Source organism: Ooceraea biroi, chromosome 1 (genome assembly GCF_003672135.1).
Source record: "Ooceraea biroi isolate clonal line C1 chromosome 1, Obir_v5.4, whole genome shotgun sequence".
Lineage (NCBI taxonomy): Eukaryota > Metazoa > Arthropoda > Insecta > Hymenoptera > Formicidae > Ooceraea > Ooceraea biroi.
In genome coordinates this window covers 10,642,808-10,657,172 of record NC_039506.1, presented here as the reverse complement: position 1 = coordinate 10,657,172, position 14,365 = coordinate 10,642,808, and the positions used below count along the sequence as shown (strand labels likewise).

The window sequence follows — 14,365 nt, the reverse complement described above, 5'->3', positions numbered from 1 at the left end:
TGAAATGCTTTTTATAAAAATTTCGCAATTTGTACACACAAAAATTGCGGCGGCCACCACTCGAGATAAAATAAAGGAATATAATGAAGCTTTTCGAAGTGACTTTGGAAGCATAATAAAAAAGAAAGGTGTATTCTCCTTTACGGAATACAGAATACATATAAACTTTCTTACTTTAATATTATTAATTTTTTATACTGGGAAAGTATATGCTTGGGTGGAAGAGCACGAGGGGACGGGCTTCGCCCGTCACCTAGTACTCTTCCACATAAAAAAAAAAAACTTTTAGGTGACCAAAAGTATTGCGTGGAAGTTACAATATAGAACCTTGCTTTGCGTGGAACCTTGCTTCACATGAATTGAAAACCTGTATTTGGAATCGTACTAATTGTACTTGCAATGCAAATTAGTACGATTCCAAATACAGGTTTTCAATTCATGTGAAGCAAGGTTCCACGCAAAGCAAGGTTCTATATTGTAACTTCCACGCAATACTTTTGGTCACCTAAAAGTTTTTTTTTTTTATGTGGAAGAGTACTAGGTGACGGGCGAAGCCCGTCCCCTCGTGCTCTTCCACCCAAGCATATACTTTCCCAGTATAAAAAATTAATAATATTAAAGTAAGAAAGTTTATATGTATTCTGTATTCCGTAAAGGAGAATACACCTTTCTTTTTTATTATGCTTCCAAAGTCACTTCGAAAAGCTTCATTATATTCCTTTATTTTATCTCGAGTGGTGGCCGCCGCAATTTTTGTGTGTACAAATTGCGAAATTTTTATAAAAAGCATTTCAACTGTAATTTTTGTATGTGATGAGTGCAAATGGCAACACTGTTTCACTAGTCACTCCAAGATCCCCTTAATTATAAAAATTATTGCTTCCCAAACTGTGAAAGTGCCTTTCTAAACTTGCCCAAACGATTCCCAAATGATTGCAATAGAAAACATTAGAAAACTATGAGATATATCGAAGATTATAAATATTTTCCATTATATAGGCTATGGTCAAAAAATCCCTAGCATTTTGGCTTGAAGTCTGGTTGATGACATGAAACTTTATTTGGAGATGCAATTATTATTTCCTAAACTCTAAAAACATTACAGGCGTATTTCCCAAATGATTTGGCGTTGAAAGAAGAGAAAAAGAACATTATTTGGAATGATAACTATACGCTCAACTAATTTTCATTAATTATTAAACAACCATTACTTCCCAAACTCTAAAAGTGGTTTCCTAAACTTTCCCAAACGATTCCCAAATTATTGAAATGGAAAACAATGAGAAATATCAAAGATTATAAACGTTTTTCCATTATATAGCCTATAATCAAAAAGTTCCTAGATTATTCCCTAGATTATACTGCACGTCTGGGTGATGACTTTCAACTCGATTTTGAGGGGAAATCATTATTTCCCAAACTCTGAAAACATTATAGGCGTATTTCCCAAATGATTTGGCGTTGAAATAAGCGAAAAAGAAAATTATTTGGAATGATGTCTGCTAACTATACGCTCAACTAATTTTCATTAATTATTAAAAAACTATTATTTCCCAAACTCTAAAAGTGGTTTCCTAAACTTTTCCAAACGATTGCAATAAAAAAGTAAGATTTATCATATTTGTCTGCTAACTATATGGCGGTCATTTCATTGGCTACGCAGTATCTGAAGATACACTTAAGACGGTCTTAAATATAAGATCCGATTATGAATACCGGCCCTATTGTAGATCTGGGCTAAGGCCCTTAGCAGAATGGCTGACTTGAGGTCTCAGGACACAAGACAGTGGGTGTTTTCCAGCAACGACAAAGTGCGACACAGTGTATCATTCTATCTTCTTTCAATACCAGCGAACGACAAAGATAGAATGATACACTGTGTCGCACTGTGCCGTTGCTGGAAAACACCCATATTGTGCATTAGACAAAGACAAAGACTTAGGGCATAAAACATTGTCCTGAGACATCAAATCAGCCATTCTGCTAAGGGCCTCATTCACTCAGCAGCTGTACCCTATTGACCTTTCCCTATCTGTTCTGCAACCTTCTTTTCTTTTCATGTTTTGTCAGTTTGAAATGCTGGATTATGATTGGTTCACGTTTCGTTTCCTGCTTATGTTTTTGTTTATTTCGTAGCCTCGAGAACTCGAGTTTAGTATGTTCCAAACCGTTTACGATAAAGGATCGACGTACTTGTGAGTTCTCAAAGTATTATTTGTAATTGCATTATGTATAAGAACAAGAAGTGTAGATTGAGTAATAAACGCCCAGGCCATAAGTCTAAAAAGAGAAAATTTCACGGTAACCGACACACTAATGAAATAGACGTGTCGTTCGCGAGTACATCAGCGGAAAAACTGAAAAGTAAAGACGATCTTGAAGTTACAATTGACGTAATGCACGGATACCGCATTATACACTTTTTATCTTTGTTTAACATACTCAGTACGTTACTGAAGTGTAAAGAATGTGAAAATGACGTAGAATTTAAAGTAAAAGGAGAGCAGGGCTTGGGATTCAAACTTCTTGTCGAATGTGATTGTGGCTCAAATGAAATCGATTCCTGCCCAAAAATAAACAATAAAGCATTTGAAATCAATCGGAGAATAGTTTTTGCTATGCGTGTACTTGGAGTTGGATTACAAGGAATAAATATTTTCTGTGGACTGATGGACTTAGGTCAAGGGCTGTCTACTAATATATATTATTCATGCTTGGCAAATGTATGGATTGCCGCTAAAGCTGTGTTTGAAATAGTTATACGAAAGGCTGCATCAGAAGAAAAAGAGAAAAATGCTGAAGCGGGAAATGAACCTTCACATCTGAGCGTTTCGGGTGATGGAACTTGGAGCAAGAGAGGCTTTTCGTCATTTGGAGTAGTCACTCTAATTGGAAAGTATTCCAATAAGCTGCTAGACTTGATTGTCAAGTTCAGTTTTTGCCAGGCCTGTAACTACTGGAGAAACAAAGACGATATCACCGATGACGAATTGCAACAGTGGTATGAAGCTCACGAAGAAAACTGTGCGTGTAATCACTCTGGGAGCGCTGGTAAACTGGAAGTAGACGGCATCATCGAAATGTTTACCCGATCGGACGAGCTGCATAACGTTAAATACGTTAATTACATCGGAGATGGCGATACAAAAACTTTTAAAGCGCTATTAGAAAGTCAACCGTATGGAGATCAGCTACTGTGAAAAAAAAGAATGCGTTGGACACGTCAAAAAACGCATGGGTTCTCGATTGAGAGTCGCAACGAAAAAAAAAAGGGAATCGGTGGAAAAGGCCCTGGAAAATTAATTGATAGCTTAATTAAAGATTTGACAATTTATTACGGCTTGTCAATAATCCGAAATAGTAATTCCGTTAATGCCATGAAAGATGCAATATGGGCAACTTTTTATCACAAGTATTCAACTGACGAAAATCCGCAGCATGAAAAGTGTCCGCCCGGCGCTGACTTATGGTGTAAATGGAGACAAGCGGAAATAAACAACACGCTCTCTGAATATAAACACCCAGCTCCACTCACATCAGAAGCACAAGAAATTCTTCGGCCTATTTATGAACCCAGATAGCAAAATGATACCAACATGCCCGCAGATTGGTAACAAATTCGATCAGAATCCTAAACCAAAACCGTAGCCATCTGTGTCCGCATTAAGCTCGGGTTCTGCCGACAGAGCCTGCTGGACAGGTAATGTGAGCAGATTGGCAGCAGAAATCGCGCAGAGTCTGTACACATAACCTGGTAGCAGATTGTCAGCAGATTGAGAGCAGAGCCTGCGCACATAACTTGAGAGCAGTTTGGCAGCAGAAATTGAGCAGATTCTGTACATAATCAGCTGTTAAAATGATCCCTAATCCATACTGCTATTTAAATTGCTATTTTTCTTTATTTTCAATGGGAAAGAAATGCAAAATTGAAAAGAAATACACAATAATAAGAATGAAATATATATCCAGTAAAAACAATGTGAACAATATGGTTAAATTAAAGTACATTTGGCTTGATGTGTTTTTCTGACAGTTCGTTGCATAATCTCTCTCTTATTGTTAATTTATTCTAATCTGAAGTCCGAATTTTGCTTTCGAACTTCCGATTGCTTGCGGTGTGCGTGGACGTTGTCCATGGGAGCCTCTGTGCCGCAAGTACAAAAATTTTCAGAAAAATTAATATTGTCATGCCAAGGCGCGTATATTAACTTATATAACTGTCAGGCTAAATCTTAACGTCGAGTAAGAACTCGACGTATGCACCGCATAGCGGTGCGGAGCGAAATCGCATATTCCTATTTGTTTAAATTTGAATTGTGTCAAAAGCTGCAGATTCTGCTCGGTTTCTGCTGCCAATCTGCTCACATTGCCTGTCAGCAGACACTGTTGCATTTTTGATAACAGTTTGATAACATCATCTGAAAGAGCAACTTCTGTATAAACTCTGTTGCCTTTCTGACATCAAACATTTACTGCAGACACTGCTCAGAATTTGTTCGTGCAGGTTTGGCTATCTGGGGAAGATCTATCATCTGCTGATTTATTGGAACGATGTTTGGGCGGCCACATACAAAACAATAATGAGAGCTTCAATGCAGTGCTGTGGAAGTTTGCTCCAAAACACATTTTTAGCTCAGCAAAAATCATAGAAATCTCATCATTCCTGGCAACATGTATTTTTAATGAAGGCTTCGTTCCTCTGCTTCAAATAATGGAAGGCATGGGCATAAAACTTGGAATAAATGCGAAGATCATGGCAGATCGTCGAGATGAGAGGAGGTTCAGAATCGCTGAGAAACGAGCTACTGCGGCATCGAAAGAGGCTCGTTTGGCTCATCGGCTAGAACAATGTACAAAAAATGAATTATATGAGGAAGAGGAAGGAATACTATATGGTCCTGGAATAGCTGACTAAATGTAAGTATTAACTTTTACTATGAAAAACTCTTACTAAACTTTAAACGCGTTTTTCTCGAAAGCATGTTTTTCAAGTTGATGGAAGTGCTGTACAACGTCCTAATTGAGCAATTGTAATGATTTTTTTTAAATGTGCAGAAAGGTCGTCTCTATGGCTGGAACTAGAATAATAAAAAAATATTTAAATACTTTTTTTACAACTAAAAAACTAAGCAAATTTTTGGCGAAAAAATAATGTTTAACTTTGACAAGGCCCCAGTCTTACAAAAATTCATATATACTTTTATTCTAGTTCCAGCTATGCGCAAACATCTACAGATGAAGAATCTGGTCGATTTTTGTGTTTCAGACGATTTGCCAAGGACCAGGAACTTCCTCCCAAGTTATGTTTCACGACGTTACGGGAGGGGTCTCTCTAGTGTGCCGTCCTGTGCCATCGGGTGTGTTGTCCGGTGGTGGGGTTGGGGGGGGGGGAGTGTGTTTTTAGTGGGTATGGCCCGATTGGACCCCCGGTCCTATGGGCGAGTCCCACACTACCAAAGGGTTCGGCCCCCTTGGTGTGCGTAAATGCATTTTTTGACTCCCCTGCGAAACAAAAAAAAAAGGACCAGGAACTTCCGTCGCCTACTAATCTCGGCGTGGCATATTGGCGTTACGCTCTCCTTTCCTCCACCCCCTATTCAAAATAATTAATATTTAATATTTTTTATATTTATTAAAGATGTAATTACATGTATACCAAGTTTTACTAGTCTATCATTAATAGTTTCTTTAGAAAAAATTCTTAAAACTTGCCTATTTTTTGGCCCAACAAAGTAGAAATCTCCCTTAATTCCATTTCATAAAAATATTGCATTATTATAATTATATATGATATGATTATATAATGATATTATACATTATATTATAATTATTATAATTATTATATAATAAATAAAATTATAAATAAAAATACTACTTAATACTACGTAATGCATTGCCATTGTTTATTTTACTGTTAAGGCAGGAGCACAGACTTTTGCATAAGCGCATAAACAGATGCATAAAAGGAATTTGATTGGTCCATTTCCTTATGCACATGCTTATAGACCAATCAAATTCCTTATGCATCTTTTTATGCGCTTATGCAAAAGTCTGTGCTCCTACCTTTATGTTGTTGATTTTCCAATCTTCTTCGTTTGCAAGATATGCGCATTCTATATACATATATATGTATAATAAAACGCTTCATTATTTTAACAGCTAAGTTATGACAATCTTTTATACATGCTGATACATGTACAGGTTATGTTTTTCATTTTATTTAAATAGGAATTTTATTTATTAATAATATTTATAATAAATGAAACTCTAAAATAATCTTGCCTTCCGATATTCCTCCTTAACTCTTTTTAAACGTATGTTGGTTCCCACTACAATTTGATTCGTTTCGCCATTGTGAGAGAACGCGGATCTAAACCAATGAAAAGAGGGCCTTTTTGTATCCCCTGGTGGAAAACACATGAGCTTATCGACCTCTATCGGCCTTGATGCCGCGGTTTCCGTATGCCATATCCGTTGCACGCTACATGTGAGAATTTTTGTAACGAAAATCCTTTTGTATGTAGTTGCCAGCAAATTTAAAGAAAAATGGTATGTAGTGATATTTTTGTATCACAATTAAATGATTTATTTCGAATGTTATAATCCTTGTGTGTTTCTTTACTTACTGATGACAAATATGGAATTTGAACATTTAACCTAACTTCAATCAGAGCATAGCAGTTTAATCTGATAATGTATAAATAATATTTTTTCAATTAGAATCAAGTTATATAGTTTTTATCGACTATGTTTTTTTACGGATAATATTTACAAAAACTATATAGAATTACAATACAAGTATAGAACCAATAATAAAAATCGAAAAAACCACAAACAACGTTAAAATAACATTATGCAAAATATATTGATTGCGGCACACAGAAATTATAAGATTATAATAATTATTAATTATATATAACATATAATATGTAGTAATTAATAATTAACACATTGTATACATGTAATGAAAAAATAAACAATTTTGCATAGTTAAAAATTATTTCCTTTTTAATTATTTCTCTTTTCAAAGACATAATAAATTGAGATGTCTGGAAAGTCTGTGCGGATCCTTTTAGTAAAACCCAAATGCAAAATTTTGTATTAAGAGAAGTAATACCCAATATATTTTAAGGCTGATTGTTCCCACTTCTTGGTAAGTTTTACCTGACAGGTACTATATCTTTATCTCTTTTTTAGGACTTATCTGAAAAGAGACAAGGATACGCTACCTGTCAGGTAAAACTTACCAAGAAGTTGGAAAAATCGGCCCTTAATACATAATAACCCAATATATCTTAATATATAATAACAAATGGCAATTCTCATTTCCTATGTTGTGCTAAAATGTCACTATCAAATCAATTAATAGTAAATAAGATATCAACAATTTAGATTCCAAAATACAACTAAATTTGCATGCAGAAAGAAAAATAAATTAATTTTGTACTTACAGACTTCTATCAATATTATCTGTTTGTTTTTACAGCCACTACAGAAACTCTTTGTTCTGTATGAACATGCTGCTGGTTATTCTTTGTTCCGCGTCAAGGAATTTGAAGAAATTGGTATGTTGTTACCCCAAGTAAAGGAGACGGTAAAGGATTTATTGCGTTTCCGTAGTGTTGTAACCCTTGTTGGGTTTGCACCCTTTAAGACAGCAGTGGCTGCTCTGGAAAATATCAACAGCATTTCAGAGGGAATCATTACAGAAGATTTAAAAATCTTCTTGGACTCTTGTTTACCCGAATCCACTAAGCAAGAGATTGTTATTCTCGGGGTTGCTGATCCCAAATTGGGTGTTAACATTAACGAAGCACTCGGTATAAAATGTGATCATCTCAACGCTGTTCCTGAGATCATCAGAGGAATAAGATTTCATTTTCACAACTTGGTGAAAGGCTTTACCCCTCAGACCTCTACTGTTTCGCAATTGGGTCTCGGGCACAGTTACTCCAGAGCTAAAGTTAAATTTAACGTGAATCGAGTGGATAACATGATTATCCAGAGCATATCTTTACTGGACCAATTGGATAAAGATATCAACACATTTAGCATGCGCTTACGGTATGTACAGTACATTTTCCTGCATGCATAGTGGAAATAAAAACACTGAAAAGATTCATTGTATAATAATTATAATCTTTCTTTTGTTTTCAGAGAATGGTACGGATATCACTTCCCAGAACTTGTGAAAATAGTTCCAGAAAATTATATGTATGCAAAAGTGGCATTGGTAATAAAAAATAAGAAAGAATTCACGGAAGAAAATATGGGAGCATTAGAAAATGCCGTCATGGATCTTGCGAAAGCACAGGCTATTGTCAATGCAATAAAATCGTCTATGGGTATGGACATCAGTCCAGTAGATTTGATGAATGCCGAGATCTTTGCTGAGCGCATAATTTCCCTAACTGACTATAGAAGGAAAATGTCATCCTATCTCGGATCCAAAATGTCGAGCGTGGCACCGAATTTAGCTACTTTAATTGGGGATCAAGTCGGTGCTAGATTGATAGCACATGCTGGCTCGCTCACAAATTTGGCAAAAGCTCCATCGTCCACACTTCAAATATTGGGCGCAGAGAAAGCCTTGTTTAGGGCATTAAAAAGCCGCGGGAAATCGAATACTCCAAAATATGGTCTCCTGTTTCACTCCACATTCATTGGTCGCGCCATTGCGAAGGATAAAGGCAGAATAGCGCGATTCTTGGCAAACAAATGTTCACTCGCTTCTAGAATTGATTGTTTCGGTGAAATACAAACGAGCATATTCGGTGAGAAGTTACGGCAACAAGTAGAGGAAAGATTGGAGTTTTTCACATCAGGCAAAGAACCTAAAAAGAACATAGATGCGATGAGGGAGGCATTGGAGGAAACGCGGCAGATGTTGGCTGAACAAGCAGCCGTAAAAAAAAAGAGCGATAAGAGGAAACGAAGCGATGTGCTTGAAAACGGCTTGAAAAAGGAGAATGGGCATGCCGTGAACGGCGAGGCTGACACGTCGTTACCGAAGAAAAAAAAGAAGAAATCGAAAGGGACTACTGACAAATAAGAATTTATCGTAGATTTTATTATGTATATTATTCTATAGTAATATGATAAAATAATTTAATATAAACAATCATCCGTTTTTGTGTATATATATATATATATATATACAGGATATTTGGCACAAGACGTGTCAACCTTAAGTATGCAAATAGATTTGATTAAACTGAACAAGAAAGTTTTCTATACTTTCGCAAACGGGCACGTGAAATGTTATGACATATAAGATATAGTTTTGTCTTTTCAAAGATGTTTTTGCTAATCGCTATCATTGAAGCTTCGAAAATACTATTTTCCAATTCAGGTTTGTAAATTTCTCAGAAGCGGCAGCACATAAACTTGTACAATTTAATCGCCATATATTTTACATTTGATTGTAAATTTAAATATTCCGCTATCTTGAAGGTCACTTCGATGGCAAATGATGGAAGAGCGATAAATGGCATGGCTATTAATAGCTAGACAATTAATAGGTCAACTATTAATATTAAGTTGTTGTTAATTAATTAATAAAAAAGGCTATGCCATTTATAGCTCTTCTATCATTTACCATCGAAGCGGCCTTCAAGATAGCAGAATATTTAAATTTACAACCGAATGTAAAATATATGCCGATTAAATTGTACAAGTTTACGTGCTGTCGCTTCTGGGAAATTTACAAAACTGAATTGGAAAATAGTATTTCCGAAGCTTCAATGATTGCGATTTGCAAAATATAAATTATACAAAATAAAAATATCAATTTATATAAAATGGATCGTTGATTCTAATGGAATGATGCCAGAATCTGAACTTGATAATTTGATTAAGTAATTTGATCAATTTGAATAGAGTTCGCTGAGACAATAGACGAAATTCTTTAGATACGGAAATGACTATATTACCTAGCAATGAGCGTAAGCATGTTGCAAAGGGAAAGATAGCGCGCAATCGACATTATTTTTGCGTTTATTTTTGAATAGCCCGCAGTCATGTCTGAAGCGCTACGCCTATCGCCTTTAACATGCGAGGTGTATGCTTATTTATTACTAATCTTTAATTAACATCTCATAATTTTACGTGATTGCAAAATGATAGGACTTCCTTGTTCAATTTAATTTTATCCACCTGCATTAAGATTGACACTGTACTAAAGATATAAGACTAAGATTGACACGTTACGTGTCAAATAGCTTGTGTATATGTATTGGATTAATCGGAAAATCCGTGTAAAGGTGCGGATTTTCCAATAACGCAAAACTTTCATTAAGAATTAATATTAATGTTAATGAATTTTGTTAAGAAAATCGCAGAATTTTCGATCAATCCAATATATTGTAAAACAAAGAGATCAGAGCAAATTAGAGTTTCTTCCTTACAAGCTTGTTTAAAAATATTCTTATAAATTTTTATTTTCTTCACAGTTTAGTGGGGATCTAGATTTTGTTTCTTTATGTTAACAAAATCATATTTTTATATTATTCGACATTAATAGATTTTATATATTCCCAACAATTCTGTGTATATATATATATATATATATGTATGTATGTATATATATATAATACGTGTAAACATTTTACAGTGTATTTTCACGGCGAAAGTAAAAAGGATGTATATTTTCATATAATTTGTTAACAAGCGATTTCTTATTACGATACTAATATTCATGATAAATAATTAATCGTCTAATTCACATTGTCAAATGTAATAAATATAGGAATATGTAGATGTGTAATAATTGATCCCAATTTGTCATCTTTTTTTTAAATCAATGGATGTAAGAAGAGGAGAGAAAGGGGTAATTGTAACAATAAAAAGATAAATAAAAATACCGAATATCGTAATAATTCAGTGTTAACACCAGCACCAATTAGCATTTAATAATAATAAGTCTGTAAAGTAGATATAAATAAACAATAATAATAATTATACAATAAAATGATCGAATCTATCGTAAAGTCCCAGAATCGTAAAGTCTCAAAAATTGATAACTAAGCTAGTTGAACATCCGATCGCATGTATAAATACTATCAGCAATGATGTTGGAGGACTAATAATTTTTCATTGAATATAAATTCCGTATGAAATTGATTAGATCAACATCGTATTACACATACAAATGTATATTATATATATATATATATATATATATTATACGCGCGATTAATATTGATATGTACTAGTGCTGTAGCATTTCAAATTAATCCAATATGCAAGATCGTGGCAAAATAAAAATTTCCTGAAATTTCTAGCCGTATTCGTTTAGTTGGTCCAATTTTACGAATTCTTTACTTTTGAAGCACATACTGTGAGCAATATTATCGCGCGTAAATAACACAAGAATACAATCTGGATCTCAATTCGGTTGTCAAGAAATAATAAATTGTACGGAGTAGTATTGTACAAACTTGCCAGTTATAAGAAATCATGATTTCAACAGGTGCGATCCCACGATTCGTGTGTGTCAAGTTTACAAAGGGGTTTCGATAACACTAAACTGTACATAGACGTCGGTAACACTTTGTCACATTAATAATCGGCAGATGATGCTCTCTCTCTCTCTCTCTCTCTCTCTCTCTCTATATATATATATATATATATATATATATATATGTATATTGAATTGACTAAAATGATTTTTCGCTTTTCACATCTGTACAATATATTTTCACGTTTGAAAAATATATATATACTCCTGCCTATATATGTTAAACACTTTGACTCATATAAAATGCTCAAATAATGGAAAATGTAAAGGACTGTCTCACCTTTACAAGAATTCAGTCTCTGGTACTCGCGTGAAAGCCCCCTCTCCCAACGTACGATCTCGTTGAGCCAACTTTTATAGAGCAAGACTAAACGCAATTATTCAACACGATACCTTGGCTTTTGTTTTTGTAATTACAGAATGGCTTCTATTATGTTCGATTGCTTCTGGAATCCGTAATCTCGTAATACTAACACTATATATTGCATATATATATATATATATAATTCTGTAGAAATAGATAATAAAAACCATTCTTATAACGTGTATATATAACATCTAACTTTGCTGCTGAATTTAAAAATCATTTCAACTTCCGTATCTGTCTGCCGTTCACTTTTGTTTTGTCCACGAAGTGTAAATTTCTTATTGCAAGAAAAATTATCAATTTCCCGCGACAAGCGATGTAAAATGCCATCGCGCAGCAAGGATAAACTAAATCATTAAAAATAACAACTATGTGATGCTCGTGAATGTGATTATATGTATAACACAACAACGTGATATTAATTACCACTTAAAACTAATTAATCATGATGAGATAATAATTCGGTAAACATTTATGTTCGAGGATATGCATTATTTCACTGTTAGTAAGGTATAATCAAACGCTAACGGAATCTTACGCCGCTCGGTTCACGATAATTACATAATATCATGTGACGGTAAAGTTTAATCCTTCTTTCTTTTTTTTAAATCTATGTTACGCAATTAATGAACCCTTAAACAATTTACACGTGAGACAATCGCGTGATGCAATCGACGTGTCGAATCGAGCACGAAAGTTCCGTCACGCGCTCGCAGACTTTGTGCACGGATTCTGTACAATTTTTTCATTCATCGACGAAATAAATGCTAAAAATACCATCCTATCTACGTCCCTTTTTATGAAAGAGAATCTGGATTAATAATTGTAATTGCTCTTGCCATCTTGTAATCGCAAAAGGGAAGCACTTATTTAATAATATCCGCTAACGATCTATTCTCTCCCCCCCGTATAATCCTCTATGCCGCTGCCACGCGTCCGTTTTACATCATACGCATCCTCGAAAGACCACGAGTAATTTTATTCTCGCGCGGTCCAGTTATAAAAGCATCGACTTTCTCAGCCGTCGTCACCCGCGTCCAGGCAATGTACACGTATGATGAATGAATGCAACGAAATTAGATTATGCTCTCTCCTCTCACGGTATATGTACGTTACTTTTATGATACACATTGTCTATAATAAGGCATAATCCCGCTGATTCTTCCAAGACTAATGTACATTATATATAAAATACACCAGCGATCATTCCTGCTATGTTTGTTCCCGCGTGTTTTTAATTAAACAAGTGGTACAAGTATCACCGAAATTACATTACACTTATGAGTTTCGAAGAATCCTGTTTCCCTGCCCGTCGCGCCTCCATGAATTTTAATGTACAACCGTTAGCTTATGCTGCCTTGCAATAACTAGAAAAAGTTATCAATCTTTTTCATACGTTGTGCTCGTTATTAACGTATACCTTCTTATCGCATTTATCCGCATTTCTTCTCTCTATCATACATACATCGTGCTCTTCTCTATACAAGTTTCGATTATTTAAGAACCTCTAGTAAGTAGCATTGAATTATATTTCTCGTATAAATAAGGATTGTAAAATATCAGCAAATGCTCGATCAATGTTCATTGCATCGAATTAGCCTTGAACATACGTCTTCGCGGTACATGTTTCTTAAGTCGCGCTGCGCGCCTGTGGCAATCTAAGCATTGTAGAAAAAATTATTTCGACACATTATACAATCGCCAAAACCTGCAAATGAAGAGAGGAATTAACCCAGGCAGAAAATGTAACATCATCTTTAAATTAATTTAAAAAAATACACACATATTAAGTGTGCAAATTCGGTGCTTTTTCTTTTTAAGAAATTGAGCCTTTATTTTCCTTTTTTCGAGAGAATTCATCAGCTGATAGATGGAGAAAAGTATTAGAAAATGATGGAATATTTCAAAGATTAACATGTTTATTATTCTCTTGCAATAAACGCTCAATTTCTTCAAAAAGAGCACCGAATTAATTTGTTGCACCTAATACAAAATATACTTAAACTTTTGCGGATCGTGACCTTACCTTAGACTGAATTATCCGATAATTCTTTATGGAAATACAGGGAAAAATGTTACATTGGATTGCTGCTGTTGATTTTGTGGTAAAGGTTGCACCATCGGTGACATGTAACCCAGTCCTGGTGCTACGGACATATATAATTTCATTCTCATTTATTTATTTTCGCATACAATGAAAAATTAAGTATAATTAATAAAATAAAATAAAAAATTGACATGATAGACTAAATAAAAATTCACTCTAGTAATACCTAGTTTTGGCGCGCAGGTAAATAGAAGCAAGCCTAAAATAAAATCACTTACGCGTCACGATCTTCGTCTGATGTTGTGGACTATTGCTAGCCAATTGATTCATTGTCGGAGCTGGACCACCTGGTTTCGATTTACTACCCATTATGTTATCGAGGTCGATATTTAATCCCGAACCAGCCCAAGTCGAACCGACTTGCGTAGAAGAT

General features: G+C 34.7%; 1 protein-coding gene across 2 annotated transcripts; it reads left to right on the top strand.

Moving 5' to 3' along the window:
* The first annotated feature begins 6,411 nt into the window (after nt 1–6,411).
* LOC105286722 (nucleolar protein 56) lies at nt 6,412–9,399 on the top strand. 2 transcript variants are annotated; one of them, XM_011351867.3, is made up of 4 exons: nt 6,426–6,549; nt 7,198–7,236; nt 7,487–8,064; nt 8,158–9,399. In XM_011351867.3, the coding sequence occupies exons 1-4, from the start codon at nt 6,547–6,549 to the stop codon at nt 9,050–9,052; spliced, it is 1,515 nt and encodes a 504-aa protein (XP_011350169.2). In that variant the 5' UTR covers nt 6,426–6,546; the 3' UTR covers nt 9,053–9,399. The 2 variants fall into 2 exon arrangements, with proteins under 2 accessions (XP_011350170.2, XP_011350169.2); XM_011351868.3 differs by lacking the exon at nt 7,198–7,236 and having other exon boundaries at nt 6,412–6,549.
* Nucleotides 9,400–14,365: the final 4,966 nt, after the last annotated feature.